The sequence below is a fragment of the Zophobas morio genome, unplaced genomic scaffold (assembly GCF_036711695.1).
Source record: "Zophobas morio isolate AGI-343-1 ecotype UQ-CSIRO unplaced genomic scaffold, CSIRO_AGI_Zmor_V1 ptg000155l, whole genome shotgun sequence".
Classification (NCBI taxonomy): Eukaryota; Metazoa; Arthropoda; class Insecta; order Coleoptera; family Tenebrionidae; genus Zophobas; species Zophobas morio.
In genome coordinates, this window is record NW_026972259.1 from 248,297 (window position 1) to 266,665 (window position 18,369).

The following is an 18,369-nucleotide window of genomic DNA, read 5'->3' on the forward strand; positions in this document are numbered from 1 at the left end:
CTAAGCTTTAACAAATATTGTTAAAACGAGGTAGAAAAACTTCCTAAAAAAATTCTCATGCTCAATAGTAGTAAGTACGAACATAAACAGAGACCGATAATGGGGTCATTAAAAAAATTAAAAAAGAGGCGGAGCGAGAAAGTAGTTTGAGGTTACGGCCTCCCTTGTGGTTGCGGATATGTTCGTTATAGGGCTTCTGCTTACCTGTTACGTTTCTTAGTTTTTTTTAAGCCATGTATTATGCCTCGAATTATTGTTATACTTTTATTTATGTAATCCGCCATAAAATATTTTGCTGTTCATCACGTTTCTTGGTACCAAGAACTCATTTATCCGACTCCACCTTACCTAAGACCAAACTGGCTCGTTCAAATCGTAAACTTTTAAAGAAAAAAGAGATTTTTAAAGTTTCTAATAATAATAACAATGATAACAAAGTTGATAAGAAAGATTTAGAGAATGAGTGGTTCTTAAACAAAGTAGAAGCGTTTACAAAATACGAAAAATTAAATCCTTATAAACCTGCTAGTATCCCTCTTTATCTTGACTGTGCTCACGCCTGCGCTAAGTAAGTTTTTTTCTTTATAATATTTTTCAATATATTACTTTTGTTGACCATTTTCAATAGGCTAAACAGATACGAAAAAGCTGTAAAAGTTTTAGAGCAGTTGGAGTTGGTTTATGAAAAACAAATTTTTCCACCTCCGAAGACAGTAAATGTTATAAATAAACCTTCTGAGTCACCTGAAAACAATTTATATAATATTACCCCAGAGTTTATAAGGCGAAAAGTTACTAAAATCAATAACATTTTACTTGCCAATTTCATTAAAACTAAAAATTATGAAGCTGCTGAACAATTTTTTATTACACTGAAGCTAAAAAAAAGGTGCTATGATAAATAAATTTTAACAAACTTTTTAGTAAATAAAATTTTCAAAAGTTATTTGTTAAGTGAAGCAAGTTATACAACACTGATAAAAGGTTTTGTGGAGATTAAAAATTTTAAGAAAGCCGTAAAGTACTTAAGAATACTCGAAACTGAAGAGAACTTTCGGTGCGACTCACCTTGTGTTTACTTATAAAAACTATGATTTTAGCTGTTTTGTAAAAGGATTATTTTTAGTCTTACGCTTCATATTATTTGTGAAGTATTAATCTCAATATAATTTTCTTACGTAGTTTTTTATTGAAAGCTTTATATAACATTTAGGAAAAGTGTGCTTCCTTATAATGTTTTAATTAAGGGGTATTTTTCTACTAAGAAAATTTCCTCGGCTTTAGCTTTGGTTTCCAGTCTAAAACAGACCGGTTTTCATTTAATTTGTTAGTGTATTATAGTTTGAATTTTTTTTATAAAGGCATTCAACTGAATAGTTACTTCTACGCAATTGTCCTTGATGGACTAATTAACTGTGGGCAACTAGAAGAGGCGCTATCACTTTTCGAAGATCTTAAAAAAAAGGATTTGTCCCAAATGAATATTAAAGAGGAAGTACAAAAAATCTTTTTTTAATTAAAAAAACTACTTAAAATTTGTTGTGTACAACTAAGCGCCAAGAACGATGCTTGTCCAGCGTGGCCTACGCGGTGGTGATTAGCGGGCTGTTATCGAAAACGCGCGTAGATGCTGCTTTAATTTATTACAAGGAAATGAAAAAGAAAAGTATCTTAAATTCTCTATTTTATTAGATTTCTTTACATAACTATCTTCTTTAATAATAATTAAAATAGTTTTACAAATTAATTTTATCCTTTATATTTACAGGGCTCCACTTTTCACTTGTTTCGTATAATTCGCTCATTGATGGGTTATTGCTGGCTTTTTAACTAGTTTAAATTAGTTTCTGTATAAATTATTATATTTAAAACTAGTAGTGTTCAATAATCTTTTTATGTATTTTTATGTTATGCTGAAAAATATATCTTACTTTAATTTCTTGCTATAAAACTATATAAAGTTGCCATATTTTTTTAAGTTCCACGCAGCTCGAACTTTTACTTATTATTTCTTGTTGCGCTAATAATTTTATATCTATAAAGTTTGCTTAAGAATGATAAAGAAGAAGAAGCCGAATCAATTTTAAGAGAACTTACCAAATTTAAAGTAAAAGCTATACTCTAGTTGCTTGATTTCCATAGGCTTACCATCTTGAAAATTTAAATAATTCTTAACAAACAGCTTCGGCCGAACGCTGCCACTTTTACCAGTTTTGTCTGTTATTATTCAAAAAAGCTGGCAATGCAGAAGGCTGAAACTTACGCGAGCCTCATCGAAAAAAGCGGTTATCAGTTGGACGCGATCCCTTTTGTTTGCTTGATCGACGGTTACTTTCGCTCCAAAAATTGTATGAACGAAATTGTTTCGAGTTTCATAATAAGTAAATAACTTTTCTTCCAAAGTTACTGAGATGGAGGCGTGCTTTGTTGCTTTAAAAAAAAAAAACATTCAGCTTCCGCCTTTCACCTTCAACGTCGTTCTCTGGAACGCAGTGGAAAATGCAGAGAACTACGAAGACTGCTGGAAACTTTATAGCAAACTCCAGGAGGCCTACGGGTCCGCTCTTCGCTCTAAATTATTTTTGTTGGTTACTTTTAAATTTCATCACTTGCAGAGAACGTTGCGATATAGCGAAAACGAGAACGCACGTTAAATTCTACTATAGAATATTGAAAGAAGGCGGTTTGGAAAAGACGCACGCACTCCTAAAAGTACTCGAGCGCCACAAAGTTCCTGTAGATGTCGGCATGGTCAATGCTTATATTGAAGAGTGCATGCAACTTTTCGAGATCGCCCTGATGGAGAAGTTTTGGAGAGATCACGTGGAAACTCCCGATGGTGGGATTAGAGAGGGAAGTGTGGACGCCACAACCCTCGCTCTCCTCGTTGAGGGCTTTGCAGGAAGAGGCCACATTGAAAACGCTATTCACTATTTTGAGAAAATAAAAGGAGTCGCCAGGCTTCAAGGAAATATTATGCATGTCTACAACACCCTCGTGGACGCATGCTTAAAGCTGGGCTATACCCACGTGGCTGAGCAATACAAATGTGAAATGGCGCGGCTTATTAACCAATAAACCTTCCCCTTTTTATTTCTCGGTTGCTTCATTGCTTACAGCTATATCCGAGGTTATCGCCCGTCTTCGGCGCCTTGGGGTGCGTTAGCAATAGCCTCTTATCTTCAGAAGAACAGCCTTTTGCACGTGTTCGCTTAGCTTTTCGTATCTACCGCCAAAGGAGTCATCATAGCCAATCATACCAGCTCCAAAGATTAGTATTAGTACCTTTCAAAAGTTAGTATGAAGGTTCCTGAACCGGCTGTCTGCGAGCGTAGAACGGTCGAGTAACCAATCATTGTGGAGAGCGGAACTAGCGTAACCACGTGCAAGGCGTGTTAGTCACCTAAATATGATTGGTGCACAGCAGCGCAAGACCGAGAGCGTTTATAAATCGGATGCCGTCCGTCACTTCCACTGAGGCGATCTGCCCTCGCCTTTGACTGCTCAAATCGTTCAGCACAAGCCCTCGAAAACAAGCATTAGTCGAGCAAAGAATAAAGAGAGCCCATATAAAGGTACCAGTGTATTTGTCGTCGCATGTAATCTCGATCCTCATTATAGGTTCAAGCAAGTACGAGCCTTTGAATGTAGAAGATAATGACAACCGCGTGGGAACAGAGAATGAATAAGATGAAATGCAACCGGCCATTTCAAGTAACCTCCGCAGAGCTTTACCAACGCAAAACGCAATAGAAGCCACCGTAGTCTCATTGGTTGTCGTGCCTATGCACACCACACGTCCATACCAATCATATTAAGTATACTAAGTAATGACGGTACCATTTAGAATACGCACAACTACATGACTCACAGGAAAGCCGAGAAGAACTCCTAAATAAAAAGAAGTAAAATGCTGAAAAAATTGTAAATAATAATAAAACCTGTAGTTAGCGTGTTTTTCACAGCCTCGTAGATGGCTGTTTGCACCTTTTAAATAATTATAATAATATTAACAATAATAATATTAAGTTTGAACCTCTACTTTGTCCATTTTATAAAACTCATTTTCCTCGGGGATACTGAACTCCACTTTTACATTATTAACAGCATCGAAAAAGGGATCACTACAATTTTTTTGGTCCGAGTTTTCTTCTGCAGGAGATAAGCTGATGTCCAATGAACAGAGCTGACCTTTCGAGGCTTTAGTAATCAAACCAATAAGGGGGGCGGGTATCTTGAACAATAAAAAAACCAAGAGAGCCCTCGAACTGCTGGAGAACTCGAGCAGGTCGCAGGACGCTTTCCCTGTAGGCCACCTGCATTTCCCCGAGGCTTACGCTCAAGCCGTACACCCGCCGTATCTTCTCGCAAATAACCTCCAGATGTAGCTAAAGTGATTGGCTTATCGACTGATATTCTGTGGGCCAAAGGTTTAGACCTCGCCCATCCCTTTCAAAATAGTCTGCTGGTGGTCCTCGTCGTACTCTACGCGAAGGCTGGGATCTTCCTTCTATTATAAAACATATCGGGAATAATAAACCACCGAAAAAAAAAAGAATTACAAAATAATAAAAACCTGCAGAATTTCCAAAACTTCAGTTAAAAATTTTTCGTTCTTTAGCGAGTCTGCTTCGATGGAGCAGAAGAAGACGGGTTCCTTAATGATACTGTTTATTATTATAAATTATAAAACTTTATATGAGGCTGAAATTCCCACCGGAATATTGACAGATGAAAGGCAAAGCGCTTGCTTACTCGAGGACTCCACCAACGTATCGCCCGTCCTCGTGTTTCTCAGGCCGGTTACTACAGCAATGTTTCCTGCGCAAAGCCTGACAGCGTCCTTGTACTCGTCAGCAAATGCCTAACAGAACTAATAAGAATACTTAAAACCATCGTATGCGTAACACGCGTACTTGCATCAACTGCTGTACTCTTTCCTTCTTCCCCCTGGAAGTGTTTGTCAGTGTGGACTTGGCGTGAAGGACTCCGCGGTAGATCCGCAGGTAAACAAGAAGCCCTCATAATAATATCATAGTAATAATTATTATTATCTTATATAAGCTTTACCTTTTTGAAAGTCATTAACAACTTTAAAAGCAAAGGCGCAGAGCGGTTCATGAAAGTTCGGCTTTACCTCCACTCTGTTAAAAGTAATCAAAAAAAGGGAGAAGCGCCAAAAGAGATGCCACGTGCTATAAGAGGTCTTTTGATCCAATAAGGTGGCAGTAGGAAAGCTGGCGGCCAGCGGGGAGGGAAGATACGCTACAATCGCGTCCAGCAAAAGTTGCACCCCTAGTTTCGTAAGTTCAACTAAAATAGCGACCAGAGGGTTATTTGCGTGATGGTTATACCGATATCTTTCAAACTGGAGCCGCAAAGAATAGGGACTGCCGCTCGAGTAATGGTAACTCTCCTTAATGCAGAGCGAATGTCGTCCGGAAGTACTTTAGCTACGCTATCTACTCGTGCCTCCTTGAAAGAAGAGAAAGATGGACTTAAACAGTAATAAAAACCATCGCCCTCGTAGACGTCGAAAATAAGCTCCATGAATTTATCGTCCAACTCAGCGAGCTTTTCAATAAGTTCCTGCAAAATAGTTGTAAGCAGCTTAACGCTTAACAAAAGTTTATAAAACGCACAGCGCGTTTTTTTAAAGCGAACTGGTAAAGCGGGTGAGTTTCTGGTAGAGGAGCTCGTACGACATCGATGCCGTGTTCTCCCTCAAACTTAGCAACGTTCATGCCAACAACATCCACTATCTGTTATAGAAGACAAATTCCAAAGTCATTCTTTTTACTTTATCAAGTAAAGAGGAGGGAGTACACCAGAAATACTCTTTATATAGTCTACAAAGCCGTACAGCCTCCAAAGAGGTCCTGTTCTGAAGTGTAAATTGCGTCTGAAGTGGAATGCTCTTGAGCTTTTCAGCGACGCTGCGGCTGGCTCTGCCAAGATCGGCTCCAACGCGGTCCAGTTTGTTTATGAAAATGATAGTCGGGATATTATATTTTCCTAAAAAAAAGATCTTAATCTTAAAAAAAAGGTATTTAATAATAAAACGTACTCGACTGGGACCAAACGGTGTGCGTCTGCGCCTGCACCCCAGCGACGCCATCCAATATAAGAACAGCTCCATCCAAAACTCTCAAGGACCTTTCCACCTGCCAATTAAAATTTTTTCAAAGTTATTAAGAAAAACAAAATAAAAAATAGAGAAGACGAAACTTCCATGGTAAAATCAACGTGGCCGGGCGTATCAATAAGATTAATTGTGTGTCCCTTCCAGGGTAGCGTGATGGCAGCTATAAAAAATAAATAATTTTTAAATTTATAAAGATTACATAGTAATTAATAATGACCTGAATTAATGGTAATGCCTCTTTCTCTTTCTTGGTCCATAAAATCCATTACGGTGTCTCCGTCGTCTACATCTATTAAGGTTACGCAAAAAAATAAAGAATAATAAAATAAAGGTGTGAAAGTTTGATTATTAAATAGAACATAAATGCAAAAAAGGTTAAAAAAACATAGAATTAAATAATGTGAATCTTTGTTAATTAAAAAGCAGATCTAACAGGTAACTGTACAGATGTACAGATAATTAACAACTTCTATGTTATTATATATAATAGTAATTGAGTTGTCAAACCGCCAATGTGCTTAATAACGCCAGAATAGAAGAGCATCCGTTCGGTTGTGGTTGTCTTTCCTGCATCAATATGAGCCATGATCCCAACGTTACGAATTTTTTCGAGCTCTTTGTTATAATATCCTAGAGGATAAATTATAAAACTACTTTAATTAAAATAATTATAATATATAACTTCTATTCGAAAGAATATAAAGACCAGTTCTCTTGTTAGGTAAGAGAGTACGCCCAGTGTACCACTTAAAACCTAAATAATTATGTTATCAGAACTTAAATAACAGGCGAAAATCTTTCAAAAAAAATTATTATTTCTATTAGGTATAACTTTCTACAAACAGTCTTACCATATAATATTTGTTTTATCGCATAAGGAAAGGTTTGATTACGAACAAAGAGCATTAGAAGAAAGGCAGCCCGAACTACTGGACTAAGCAGTCCCTCCTTTGCACCTTCGCTTGAACGGCACGAGTTATAAACTTTACTATGCTGGCTGTACAACAACAATATTTTTCTTATGTGAATCAAAATGAGCTTTACAGTTAATATAACTGTTTATAAATAAGAATGAAAAGCTTGCATGGTAGTTTAATTTCGACCGCTTTCTCTGGTATTACTTCTGTTTGGGTTATTATTTGTTATCTACTTAAAGTACACTTACTTCGCTTTAGGGTTAGGAAAAGCTTTTGCACTTTCTATTTTTCAAAAAGTGCTAACTTTTTTATTTAATCAAGCCATTCTTCAACTTGTGGAGCCACAAGTTTTTGGTTTTTATAGCGTACAATCTTTGCATACCCCGCTTAAATGTTTGGTAGTGAACTTATTAATTATAACTACTAGGTTCAATTAAGTGGAATTCTTCACAGCTCAATCCTCTTCCTTTCTAGAGAAGGGCTTAGACTAGCTGCTTTACGAGTCAATATATACAAACATAGTTCTGATTCTTTTGAGACTTCAGCCGAACAAAAGAAGCGAAATGCTGTTCAACTTTTAGTTAATGTTGCTTGGAGTGCTATCTTGCTCTCTTTCGTTTACGCTGGTGTTCTGGGCTTTTTACTATTATACTTGGAGAGCGGCCACTTTACTAAAACTTCTAACTTTCCCTGGCGTCAATATAAATGGGGAGTAATAATGTTTTGTTTAAGCGGTTGGTTTGAAAGTTTTTCAGAACCTTTTTACTTACTGTCACAGAACGGTCCTCTAATTTATTTTTGGAAACCTTGAAGATTTATTATTTAAACTTTTAACGCTACAGGTCTACTTTTTGATATTCGGGTTAAAACTGAGGCCTTCTCCTCTTTTATTAGTATATACCAGTGCAAATTCTCTTTTATTGTTTCATATAATAAGTTGCGTAGGAATCTTATTAACACTCGCCTTTGTTTCAAGCCGGTCAGTTTACGTTGCTGGCATATACGCTTTTGGATGGGCCTCAATTGCCTACTCGATATCGCTTTTTTTAATCTACACGACTTTCTTTGCCCGAATAATACATACTGGGAATGAGTTTATATATTCTTGGAGCCAACTGCTACCTCGAAGAATAACTTATAAACAGGTTTCGGGTATTAAACTATAGCCTTTATGAGATTTTTTTTTTTGTAAATATTATTATTATATATTCTATGAGCTAATATGTGTGTTATAAAAGTAACTACTTAATTTATTAATACTGTAGAAAACGAAAGTACGGAGCACAAGAGATTAATAAACTTGTGTATATCGTTCACCTTACAATCCTGGTTTAAACATTTTCTCAGTGAAGGTTATATAAAAAAAATTTAATTTTCAATTAATTAAGTTTTATTTATAATTCAGGCGATAAAATAACGATGTATCTGGCAAACGATTTCTTAGAACAGGGCTTGCTTTTGTCTTCTTGATTTTTTATAATGTTTTGTTTATGTTACCGTTCATTTAATTAAATATCCTCAATTATTGTTAAGTCTGTATTCTGTTTAACTTTTATTATTCAATAATTAATTGTTCAACTTCACTTATTATATTTTATTTGTAATTATATTTATATAACTTGAAAACATAAAAAAGAACAGAATACTATCTAAGTTAGTTTCATTACGAACTAATAACTGTAAACAATAAGAATTTATTTTTGTTTTATTAAAAGTTTATTTATATTCTCGTCATATAAACTTATAAACTTTTTTAAGTTTTTGTAAAATCGATTAAATTTACTTACTGACTTCAGGGCTTTACGGCGTGGTTAGTAACTATGGCTCTCTAGCCGCTCGCCTTCTTTTCCAGCACGTCGAAGAGTTTTGCCGGTCTTATTTAATCCAATTCTCAAACCTTCATTATATTTTATTTTCATTCTGGTATTACTTTTTTTGGTTTCCCTTTGCTTAACAATTTTTTTTTCAGGATTGTGATCTGCAAGCTATTGCTAGACACTGAAAAAGAGAATAAAAGAGAATTGGCGGAGCGCAGTTTTGTTATATTCTTTGTTATTGTTGGTCGCTTTTACAATTAATTGGATTTCCGTAAATAGGCAAGCTGAAAGCTTATACATTTTTTAGCGCCGTCACGAAGCTCATGTTCTTCATCGGACTCTGCTTTATGAACTTTGCTCCGCGCTACACTCACCTGTTAAAAATAATTCTTCTTGGATCCAGCGAAAAATGGGCGCGGGTATGGGCTGCTGCACTGCCTCTTCTTCTATAATTAGGCGACTGACGTTGGTTTGCCCGTAGCTCCCGTCAATCCTGTCGTGGTACTTCTCTTATGTAGGCAAGAAGACTGTTTCTATATACAGAAACTGCAGCAAAATAATAAAACTTTGCAAAACAGGTTTTATGGCTGTAAACGGCGTGTTGGAGGCCTTCGTTCACGCGGTGATCACGAGGTCGCAGATAGCAACTTGGAACATCTTCTTGTTTGCGTGCTTTCTCACGCACGCCGCCGTCGCTCTGCTGCTAATGAGAGTATTGCCTGCACCCTTTACATCCCTTCAATTGGCCCAAAGAATACTTCACTAGTTTTTCAGGCTGGACTTGATTGGTCTCATTATAGCCAACTGCGTTAATATGGCGCTCCGCATAGCCTACTGCCTGCACTTTGCCAGGCGCTTCTTTTCTCCACATATCTTCCGCCTACGCGACTTTGTTCCTTGCGCTCGGCCGCTCTTTTTATTTCTCCTAAGCGGGCTATGCATGCGCTTTTTCGAGGCATGGTCCTTCCATAAAGACGGAAGCCGGCTCCTACGCCAATTTATCCACGTGATCGTGGGGTTAGGGTTTCTGTGGCTATGCTTTTGCAGTATTTTACGGTACGAAAAGAGTTTTGTTGAGGAACTGAAGTCCTTACGAGCGAAGAAAAGCATCAAAATTGATACTTAAATAAAAATCTCGACTCTTTATTGATACTAATAATCATCCCTGCCCGCAAGAAAGTCCTTTTTGGATAAGAGTTTCTTTGATTGGTCACCCTCCAGTTTGGGGCAATTAGTGATTCTGTGCCCGAGTCCTCCACAGTACGCGCAACCACGCACGCCTCCAATCACCTCGTGCTTGTCAAGGTCGCTAACAATTTTTAGCAGGAAATCGGGAACTTTTTGCTTTGCTTCCTGCAAAAATTCTCATTTAGTAGCAGCTAAAAGGCGCTCTTACTTTAAACAAACCGTTAAAAGGTGCTTCAAATCTAAAAGAACCGATTCGTCCACGTTATTATTAACGAACGTAGTGGCCAGCTGTATGAAATATCATTGGTTAGTAAGTGCGAGTGCAGTGTAACGGGGAAAACTAACGCCGGTCCTTCCGCTTCTTCCTGTGCGGCCGATCCGATGGACATAGTTTTCTATTTCTTCTGGCATGTCGAAGTTGATAACGTGTTGAATGTTCGGAAAGTCCAAACCTTCAATAGCAAATTGATATAGCAAACTTCAATAAGATAACAAACGACCTTTTCCTGCAACGTCTGTAGCCACCATGACGTCTTGCTTCCCTTCTCTAAAAGACTTTATGGCGTAATCGCGCTCCTCTTGGGTCTTCCCACCTGCAAAGCCCGCATAACCCCGTTAAAAAAGGGAGAAGATGCTTATAAAACAATGAACGATGCCATGAATAGCGACAGCAGCAACATTTTTAAGCAATAAATATTCGTGAATATCATCAACGTCAGACTTGTTCTCCGCGAAAATCAAAACTGGCGGGGCCGTTTTGCGAAGGCATTCCAGCAAGTAAACAATCTTTGCTTCCTGCTTCACATACTCGACTTCCTGCAGGACGTCCAAGTTGGCTGCCTGGCAAAGGAAAAAATGTCAAACATTTCGTAATATAGAAAGTTAGTATGGGGAATTTCAAGCTACCCCTGCGCGGCCAACATTCACAATCACCGGCCGCACGAGAGCAGTAGCGGCAAAGTCTTTAACTTTCTGAGGCATCGTCGCACTGAACAAAAGCATCTGCCTGGAAGGAAAAAAAAAAGGGGGGGGATGAATAACGCAGAGACAAGCCGCTGCGATGACGATAAGCGACCGCTGATACTGGAAATAAGAAAATATTGTGCGCATGTCATCCTCGAAACCGACGTCGATCATTCTGTCGGCCTCGTCAAGGACTAGCAGCCGGCAGATATCAAGATTCATGACCTTCTTGTCGAGCATATCCATGACTCTTCCAGTGGTTCCTGCTCATCGCTGTGGCTAGAAAGGAGGAGGAGCCGCAGCGTTTAAGGCAGGTACCAATGCAAATATGAAGCCCTCGCTTTAGATTCTCAGTAGCGTCTCTCAATGAAACTCCGCCCATGCAGAGGGACGTTCGGATCAGAGGAAAATCTATACTTATTTAATAAAAAATTTAATAAAAGACAAAAGAAAAATAGAATAATAACCCTTGCGATGCAATATGCTGGTAAAGCCGCTGACAATCTCATACGTTTGCCTCGCTAATTCGCGGGACGGTGCCAAGGCCAGACAGTAAGGACCCTCGCTGCCTATAAAAGGCATCCTTTTCTCTTGCTCCAGAGTTAGCATGACCATCGGCAAACAGAAAACCTGTACAACCATTAATTAAGAAATATGAGATACATAGACTTTTAAAGTGGTGGACACGTTCTCGCGTAATTAAGTTGTGATACTGACGTTAATATCAATTTAAAAATAACCTAATGAATAACTACAGATGAAGCATGAACCAGTAACAAAAAGAATTGTATATTTTCTATGTATAACTATAATAAGTAATCACTTTTTTTTAAATAACTTTTAATATAAAATCTCTTAAGTTTTTAATTATAAATTATAATATTATCAAGAAGAAAAACACAACTAACCAAGTAGTCTCACGAAAAGTTACCATTGTTTTACCGGAGCCCGTAAAAGCGATTCCTATCAAGTCCCTTCCGCTCAGAGCGACAGGAAGGCCTTGCATCTGGATCGGTGTGGGTCTCTTAATGCCTCTTTTCTTTAGAGCTCTCAAGATGGGCTTTGGAAACTTCATTTCCACAAAAGTTTTTATAGGAGGCGGTATATCCTCACCTTCAGCTTCAATGTGCCTTTTCAACAAAATTGTTTAAAAAAATATATAAAAAAAGGAAGCGCACTACCATCGCTTTCGGAGCTTATCGCACTTTTCTTTAGACATTCTAGCAAGATACTTAGGAGGAGTCCAACTTGTTTTTATGCTCGACTCATATTTAACTCCTTATTATGTAAACAAACTATTTTATTTTGCAAAAAATTATAATATGTAAGATGAAAGGAGACCCTTTGCAATATCCTGCGCAGACATTAAGGCTTTCTTAGCGGTAACATTTTTTAATAAGTCAGCTGAATAAAAAGAAAGTTAAAGTTTCTATGTCAATAAGATAGAATTAAAGTTAGAAGTGGAATAAAAAGAACCCTCTATTTTTGCAAGCTTCTGGATTTCATTTTCGTGAAATTCAGCTGCTTTCTTTCTTAGCTCACATGTTTGATCCAAAAGACTAAGTTTCGCTTGTGGCCCAATTTTGGGTTCTTCTTCAAAATCTTTAGATTCCTCTTAAAGAAAAATAATTAAAAGTTTCTTAAAGTCAAAAAAGAGTTACACTATAACGTGTAGAACAAAGAAGCTAATAAAATACAGCCACAATAAAAAAGAGAACCAGAAATATTACTAAAGTAAGAAAAAATAGAAAAAAATAATAGTTAAATCAAAAGTAATAAGAGGTTAAGAAAAACTGAGAAGAAAACTTACTCTTATGTAATTTATTAGAGTTAAGAGTTGAGATAGATAATCCAGCTGCTTCTCGTTTTGAAGTAAGTCTCTCTAATTTTAACTTTTTGCGCTGCGAAGGGGGGATGTACGGCACATAAGCTACAGAATTAGTGTCTCCCATCTACACTAAAACTTAATAGAAAACCGCATTTAACAAGATAAAGTAAAGCACGCCAAGCTTACATGCTAGTAGTTTTGGTTAATTCCTATTGGTACGCCGTTTTTTTATAAAATTTGAGCGGAGGAGCTTGAAATAATAGTTTGACAAAAAATGAAGTTGACACTTTGTAAAAGGGCAGGCCCCTCAATTGTGTTATTAGCTAACACAATTTAGCAAGAAGATATGTTTTACTTGAATAGCTAAGCCCAGTACAGAGCGCCCATGTTTATAACGGCATGCATACATTAATTGGCAAGTTAATGCCTTTACTTACTGAGATTAGGTGTATAAAAAATTGTCCTGTAGTTTATGATACCTTTTTTTTTGGGTCATCTGACTTACAAACTATAATTTTAAACAAAGAGTAGCTGGATATACTTAATAAGCCTTCTGACCCGAAGTAGGCTAAACTCTTTAAAATTTGGCTCTACTTTTGCTTGCTCGACTTCTGCAAGTAAGGAGATAAGACGCACACTACATATAAAGCCCTTTAGCGTAGCAACCCATTTCCTAAAAACCTTAAGATAGAATAATACTCGAAGAAAGGCGTACTTTCCCGAAAATATGTGATTAATCGGACTTTAGGAGTGTGCGAGTTTCGCGTTATCTCTTTAGAGTCGAATGTTGTTCCCCTCCTTAGTTCTTTCATGCCCTATTTGTTCTCTTGTTTTATCCTTGTTTATTTAAATTATATAAAAAGTTAAAAAAATACTTTTTGTTAAGATTTATATCTAGATTAACAAAACCAAATTCATATATGTAGAAGTAACGTTATCTAATCGATTCGCTACGATAGTAAGGGCTGGAATAGCACGAACTTTTTTTCAATCTACTCTTATTTTCTATTAATAATATATATATATATTCGCAAGTGTTTATTCGGCAGCGTTACTTTAGTAAGGTATTTATAAGTATTAACCGCTTGTGTCTCATTAAATTTTGGTTTACACCTCCAATTTGTTAGATTCCGCCACTCCCAAGAGTGGACGTCGACCTCAAGGAGGTAGAAGATCATATATGAAGGTGAGTTAGGGCGGTGTAATTCATCTCAAGCCCCATGTTTTCTTGTATTTGTAATGTACTGTAAAAACCGCTACCACTTAGGGTAAGTCTTTGGAGGGGAAATCATATTTTTTAGCCTCAGGTCAAATTTTACAGTTTAGTAGTGGGCGCTGTGGTTAACCAACGGAATTCGCAGTCAGCCCTAAAATTGAACAGAAGTTTAATAGGGTTATCTCAACTGTTCGTAAACTTTTTTAATAACTGTCAATCAAAGATGAATTAATAATAATAATAAAATATTAAGTAGTACCCCTACAAAACGTCTCTGGCGCGGAAGTTAAGATGTATTCGGCGTTTTGTTAAGCACCACAATCTCTGCCACATATGGCTAAAAGCGACGAAGATTATACGTCATTCTTTTCTAACTATGTTGCTACTCAAGTATGCCTCTAACTTGGGCAAACTCTGAAAATAAAAGCAAGATGCGTACGTCCATTAGTCCATGTAAACAAATTTATTAAGCGCCACGTAAGATCACTATAAACCACCTTGGCTACTTTCCATCGCTTGGTTTCTTTCCTACCCGATGCACAAAGGCCACCTTCGTAATGTTACCCAGGAGAATTAGGCCCTGCGTGAACTTCCCGGTTAGCTTGCTTTCGGCAAGGGGTTAAATTTCCAAAGGATAAGGTTTAACTTTCAAGCTTTAAAGGATATCAATAAAGCTAATAAAGATATTTTTCGAGCCGACAACAGTTATCTTATTTATTTAGTAAGTTATTCCATGTTTATTAGGAAGCTACGCTAACGTTACATTATTATTGACCCTCCGCCGATCATTCTCACGGTTATTCGCAGCCTGCAGAATTTGTAAAAAAGTCAGGAGGGCTTCCAGATCCTCAATAGGATTTCAAAATAACCGCTCAACATTATACTCCAAAGTCTAGTCAAGTAGCAACGTGGAACTTCAATATTTAAAAAGCCAAAAACTCGCCTTTCTTGTTGTTAAAAAAGCCTTTGCTCGTATATATCTCAAGAATTTATTTTTACAAATTACGCGCATAAGCCAATTCGTCAGCTCTCCCTAACTCCTCTCCAGCGTGTGGAAGCACCTCTTAATAACTATAATATTTTTCAATCTTCTAACTGTCCATTAACGACCGTTGTTCCGCATTACTAATATAACACCTACCTGCTACTTGGACACATGTTCCAACTATTACTAACAGTGGAGAGTACCCATTAAGGCATACAAAGCAGGGCGTCTCCAGAGCGTAAAAAAATATATATATATTTGGGAGTTTCAATGATGCTCAAATCCAGCGATAACCCATCCACTAGGAGGCGGTAAAATCAAAGCGGTATATTACGAACATGGGACCCCCCGGACATCCCAAAAAAATTTAAGAAAGTTCGCGAAAATTAAGTGTAAAACACATTAATGATTATAACCAGTAACGAGGCTGGATAGTTTACCAAGAAATTGCACATGACATTAAGTATATAAATATAATGATATTAGAAAACAAGGTCGAAAGGTCCACAGGGTATGGCACGCTGGACTTTTAAAGAATTATTTACCATAAAAAAACTAGATTATCTTCTTCAGCTTTTTTAGTCTTTTTTACACCAAAACACATTTTATATTAGAGTAGCTATAGCTAGTTCATCCCTGAAAAAATTTTCTATGGGAGGTTCACAAGGCTCACTGTTGTCTTCCATCTTATTTGTTTTATACATGTTAAACATACAAAACTTGCGAATACCTTTACCTTTCTGTCACAGTTTGTGGATGTGAAAATTTTAAGATTGAGCTATCTATGCTTATAAATTAAGAGTTTAACTGCTCATCTGTTCAAGGACCGTTACGTAATTACCGTTTAAAATAAAATAAAACAATCAATAATAGCTGTCAAGCAACAGAGCACAATTCTAAAAATGTCTTACTTTACTATAAGAAGAACCTTACACTATATACACACTAGAATTAAGATTAAATAGATTCTTACGATTAGTACCTTCCTGTAAGATCTCTAAGTATTCCACCCAGTTTTTATATATGAGGTCATTAGGCCATTATTTCCGTGGTTTATTAATCCAGTAATAGAGGTAGTTTCATTTAATTTTCAAGATCAACAAGGCGCCATGGTTAATGATTAACTTAACACACCCCTTTAACCCACCATGGCGTGCTTAGGGTCCGAAGTAAACAGTACTTCGTTAATTAGATAATGATAAGGCCTGCCAATAAGATTTTTAGAAGAAAGTCAGCTATCACTTATTTAGTACTGTAGTATACAATATCTATGTGCCCAACATGGGCTTTATCTTTACTAAGTGGTACTTAATATCTATGTGTCCTGAAAGCTTTCCTCCGTTGCGATTGTGTGCTATGTTAATGCTCAGCTAGTTGTCAACGTAAACTTGTATGGGTAAATTAATCGAAATGTTAAGCTCACTAAAGAAGTTCACCACCCACGTAATCTATTTAACAGAATTGCAAGGGTAATATGCTCAGTTTCTACTGTTGATAAGGCAACTAACCTTTTTGTTTTATTAACTACCATATTATGGGCTGCAATAATTTCTGTTCTGGATCTTCTGCCTATATCCTTTGCATATTTGAATTTCTAAGGTGTCACTCTTGGTGTCTTTAAGATAACCGCCTTTGATACCAATTAAATATCTCAAAACCATTTTTGCGACTTCCCAGTGTTCTATATCGGAACCTTTGAAGTGTTGAGACATATTACTTACCGCGCTTTAAATGTGGTCTTGTGCAATTTGCTAAATATTTTTTTTGTTATCCTCCGACTAACTCCTTAAAAGGTCACTCATACTTTATCTTTTCTAATACTGCTAGATTAACATTGTGCATCGGGTATTTAACCGGTTTTGAACTGGAAGTGTCATACTGCTCAAAAAGCATTTTAAAATATAAACCGTTTGTGAGATATGGAATACGTTCTCCAGATAAGTAAAGTTCATGTCAAAAAACCTTCTTCGAGGAACTTCTTTAATACTAATTTTAGTCCATTCATTAATTTTCTGGCTTCATCTTAATTATCAATATAGTGTTTCAAATCATTAATGTACATTATAAGGAAACATTTAAACAAACCATTGATTCTAGTAAACACGCAGGATACATTTTTTTAACTGCAGTAAATTTGCGCCCTTTAGAATATTGATAAGATGAATGAACGATAGCAGACCCGCCTGCATGGATCCATACACAATCTTCTATATTCTAGTGTGGGATGGATTAGTTCAAAACCCTGAGGAATTTTATATACATCGTGTAGTTCATAGTCGCATGAACATACATTCTTAATTTTAAATTGTAAACAATTTAGATAAAAATGTATCGCTGCACCTCCAATAACCTAATGGTTTCTTTAGAGATTAACGGAGACGTAAATTCTAGGTAGTCGATATTTTTTAATGAGTGAAGCCTCTCAGTCCTAACCTGGTTTTTATACCACCATCATTCTTTCACAGAATAGTTCCGGGTAGTTGTTTTGAGTTCATATTCAGTTGGCATTTTAGCAATTCCTCATGTTTCGGCCTTCTCCAAAAAATTTAATTCTTCTGCCATGGATGCTTTCCATCCTCCATTTGACATGGCCTCCCAAGGAGTCTTGAAAGTACATCTGCTTCATTCATTCAAATTATTTCAGGAGTCTCATAACTTGTAGATAATAACAAGAGAACGTCCTCATAATCTACTTTAAATGCCGTTTCCCCATCATCAAATGTAATATCATAATAAACTTTTCCTTCTTTATGAATTACCGTTTTTTTACAGCCCCTGGAAATTATTTTGCCTTTCTTCTTCTGCCTGTAAATTCAGGAGTACTTCAACTCTTTTGCCGCATTCATAAGAATAGTCTGGGCCCTCTGTTTCTGAGGTATAACTTTCATTCATATTAGTAGTCCGTCTTTAATATCGAACTCAATTTTCCTCTTTTCCTGCAGATTGAGTTCTTTATGGTGAACTTGGCAGGGATTATAGGGTTTTATCATGATAACTTTCTCTTCGCGCTTATTTCTACTCTCCCAGTTTTATATTTAGTGCTTCTAGATTTTATAACTTTGGTGATAGCATCATAATAAATCCTCATGAAACCACCGCATGTGTCAAGGGCCAGTCCTAAAAGTATCCCCTTGCGAGAATCGGAAGAATTTTCTCCGCAGAACACATGACGATAAAATACTATAGCCCAAACATAGTCAAATCGGCCATTTTTGGCGTCATTTTGTGAAAGCGTTCCCATACGCCAGAGTATACGTTAATAATAAAGACAGCATGACTAATTGCTTCGGGCCAAAACTCGTGTTCAAGT

The 18,369-nt window shown here is 36.8% G+C and overlaps 4 protein-coding genes and 1 long non-coding RNA gene across 8 annotated transcripts; 2 read left to right on the forward strand and 3 right to left on the reverse strand.

The window, feature by feature from the left end:
- Window positions 1-986: 986 nt before the first annotated feature.
- LOC135145484 (uncharacterized) lies at window positions 987-3,081 on the forward strand. The gene is made up of 9 exons (XM_064077592.1): window positions 987-1,057; window positions 1,248-1,311; window positions 1,362-1,495; window positions 1,555-1,666; window positions 1,769-1,811; window positions 2,044-2,107; window positions 2,183-2,348; window positions 2,404-2,557; window positions 2,616-3,081. The coding sequence occupies exons 3-9, from the start codon at window positions 1,478-1,480 to the stop codon at window positions 3,076-3,078; spliced, it is 1,020 nt and encodes a 339-aa protein (XP_063933662.1). The 5' UTR covers window positions 987-1,057; window positions 1,248-1,311; window positions 1,362-1,477; the 3' UTR covers window positions 3,079-3,081.
- Window positions 1,981-2,468, reverse strand: LOC135145485 (uncharacterized). 2 transcript variants are annotated; one of them, XR_010283459.1, is made up of 3 exons: window positions 2,264-2,468; window positions 2,098-2,201; window positions 1,981-2,047 (listed from the first exon to the last, which is right to left on the reverse strand). It is a non-coding gene; the product is annotated as an uncharacterized LOC135145485 (long non-coding RNA). The 2 variants fall into 2 exon arrangements; XR_010283460.1 differs by having other exon boundaries at window positions 1,987-2,035.
- LOC135145482 (ribosome-releasing factor 2, mitochondrial-like) lies at window positions 2,896-7,079 on the reverse strand. Of its 3 annotated transcripts, none has more exons than XM_064077590.1 (25): window positions 6,997-7,079; window positions 6,852-6,899; window positions 6,653-6,775; window positions 6,363-6,434; window positions 6,229-6,305; window positions 6,068-6,164; window positions 5,864-6,015; window positions 5,643-5,762; window positions 5,517-5,589; window positions 5,355-5,462; window positions 5,193-5,295; window positions 5,071-5,144; window positions 4,917-5,020; window positions 4,718-4,864; window positions 4,577-4,657; window positions 4,439-4,510; window positions 4,253-4,388; window positions 4,037-4,200; window positions 3,942-3,987; window positions 3,841-3,891; window positions 3,703-3,783; window positions 3,580-3,639; window positions 3,436-3,525; window positions 3,286-3,370; window positions 2,896-3,226 (listed from the first exon to the last, which is right to left on the reverse strand). In XM_064077590.1, exons 1-25 carry the CDS (start codon window positions 7,049-7,051, stop codon window positions 3,163-3,165), a joined length of 2,283 nt encoding a protein of 760 aa, XP_063933660.1. In that variant the 5' UTR covers window positions 7,052-7,079; the 3' UTR covers window positions 2,896-3,162. The 3 variants fall into 3 exon arrangements, with proteins under 3 accessions (XP_063933660.1, XP_063933659.1, XP_063933658.1); XM_064077589.1 differs by having other exon boundaries at window positions 4,037-4,191; window positions 6,828-6,899; XM_064077588.1 differs by having other exon boundaries at window positions 6,828-6,899.
- A 74-nt stretch (window positions 7,080-7,153) lies between these two features.
- LOC135145483 (protein RFT1 homolog) lies at window positions 7,154-10,022 on the forward strand. Its single transcript, XM_064077591.1, has 13 exons — window positions 7,154-7,259; window positions 7,321-7,427; window positions 7,490-7,844; window positions 7,905-7,955; window positions 8,008-8,214; window positions 8,328-8,414; window positions 8,468-8,512; window positions 8,859-8,934; window positions 9,032-9,096; window positions 9,159-9,298; window positions 9,361-9,397; window positions 9,458-9,591; window positions 9,646-10,022. The coding sequence occupies exons 1-13, from the start codon at window positions 7,217-7,219 to the stop codon at window positions 10,003-10,005; spliced, it is 1,707 nt and encodes a 568-aa protein (XP_063933661.1). The 5' UTR covers window positions 7,154-7,216; the 3' UTR covers window positions 10,006-10,022.
- LOC135145472 (probable ATP-dependent RNA helicase DDX41) lies at window positions 10,020-12,982 on the reverse strand. Its single transcript, XM_064077576.1, has 14 exons — window positions 12,841-12,982; window positions 12,507-12,644; window positions 12,372-12,434; window positions 12,212-12,308; window positions 11,962-12,160; window positions 11,498-11,660; window positions 11,349-11,441; window positions 11,143-11,293; window positions 10,974-11,073; window positions 10,724-10,907; window positions 10,568-10,660; window positions 10,413-10,519; window positions 10,287-10,355; window positions 10,020-10,232 (listed from the first exon to the last, which is right to left on the reverse strand). The coding sequence occupies exons 1-14, from the start codon at window positions 12,980-12,982 to the stop codon at window positions 10,032-10,034; spliced, it is 1,800 nt and encodes a 599-aa protein (XP_063933646.1). The 3' UTR covers window positions 10,020-10,031.
- Window positions 12,983-18,369: the final 5,387 nt, after the last annotated feature.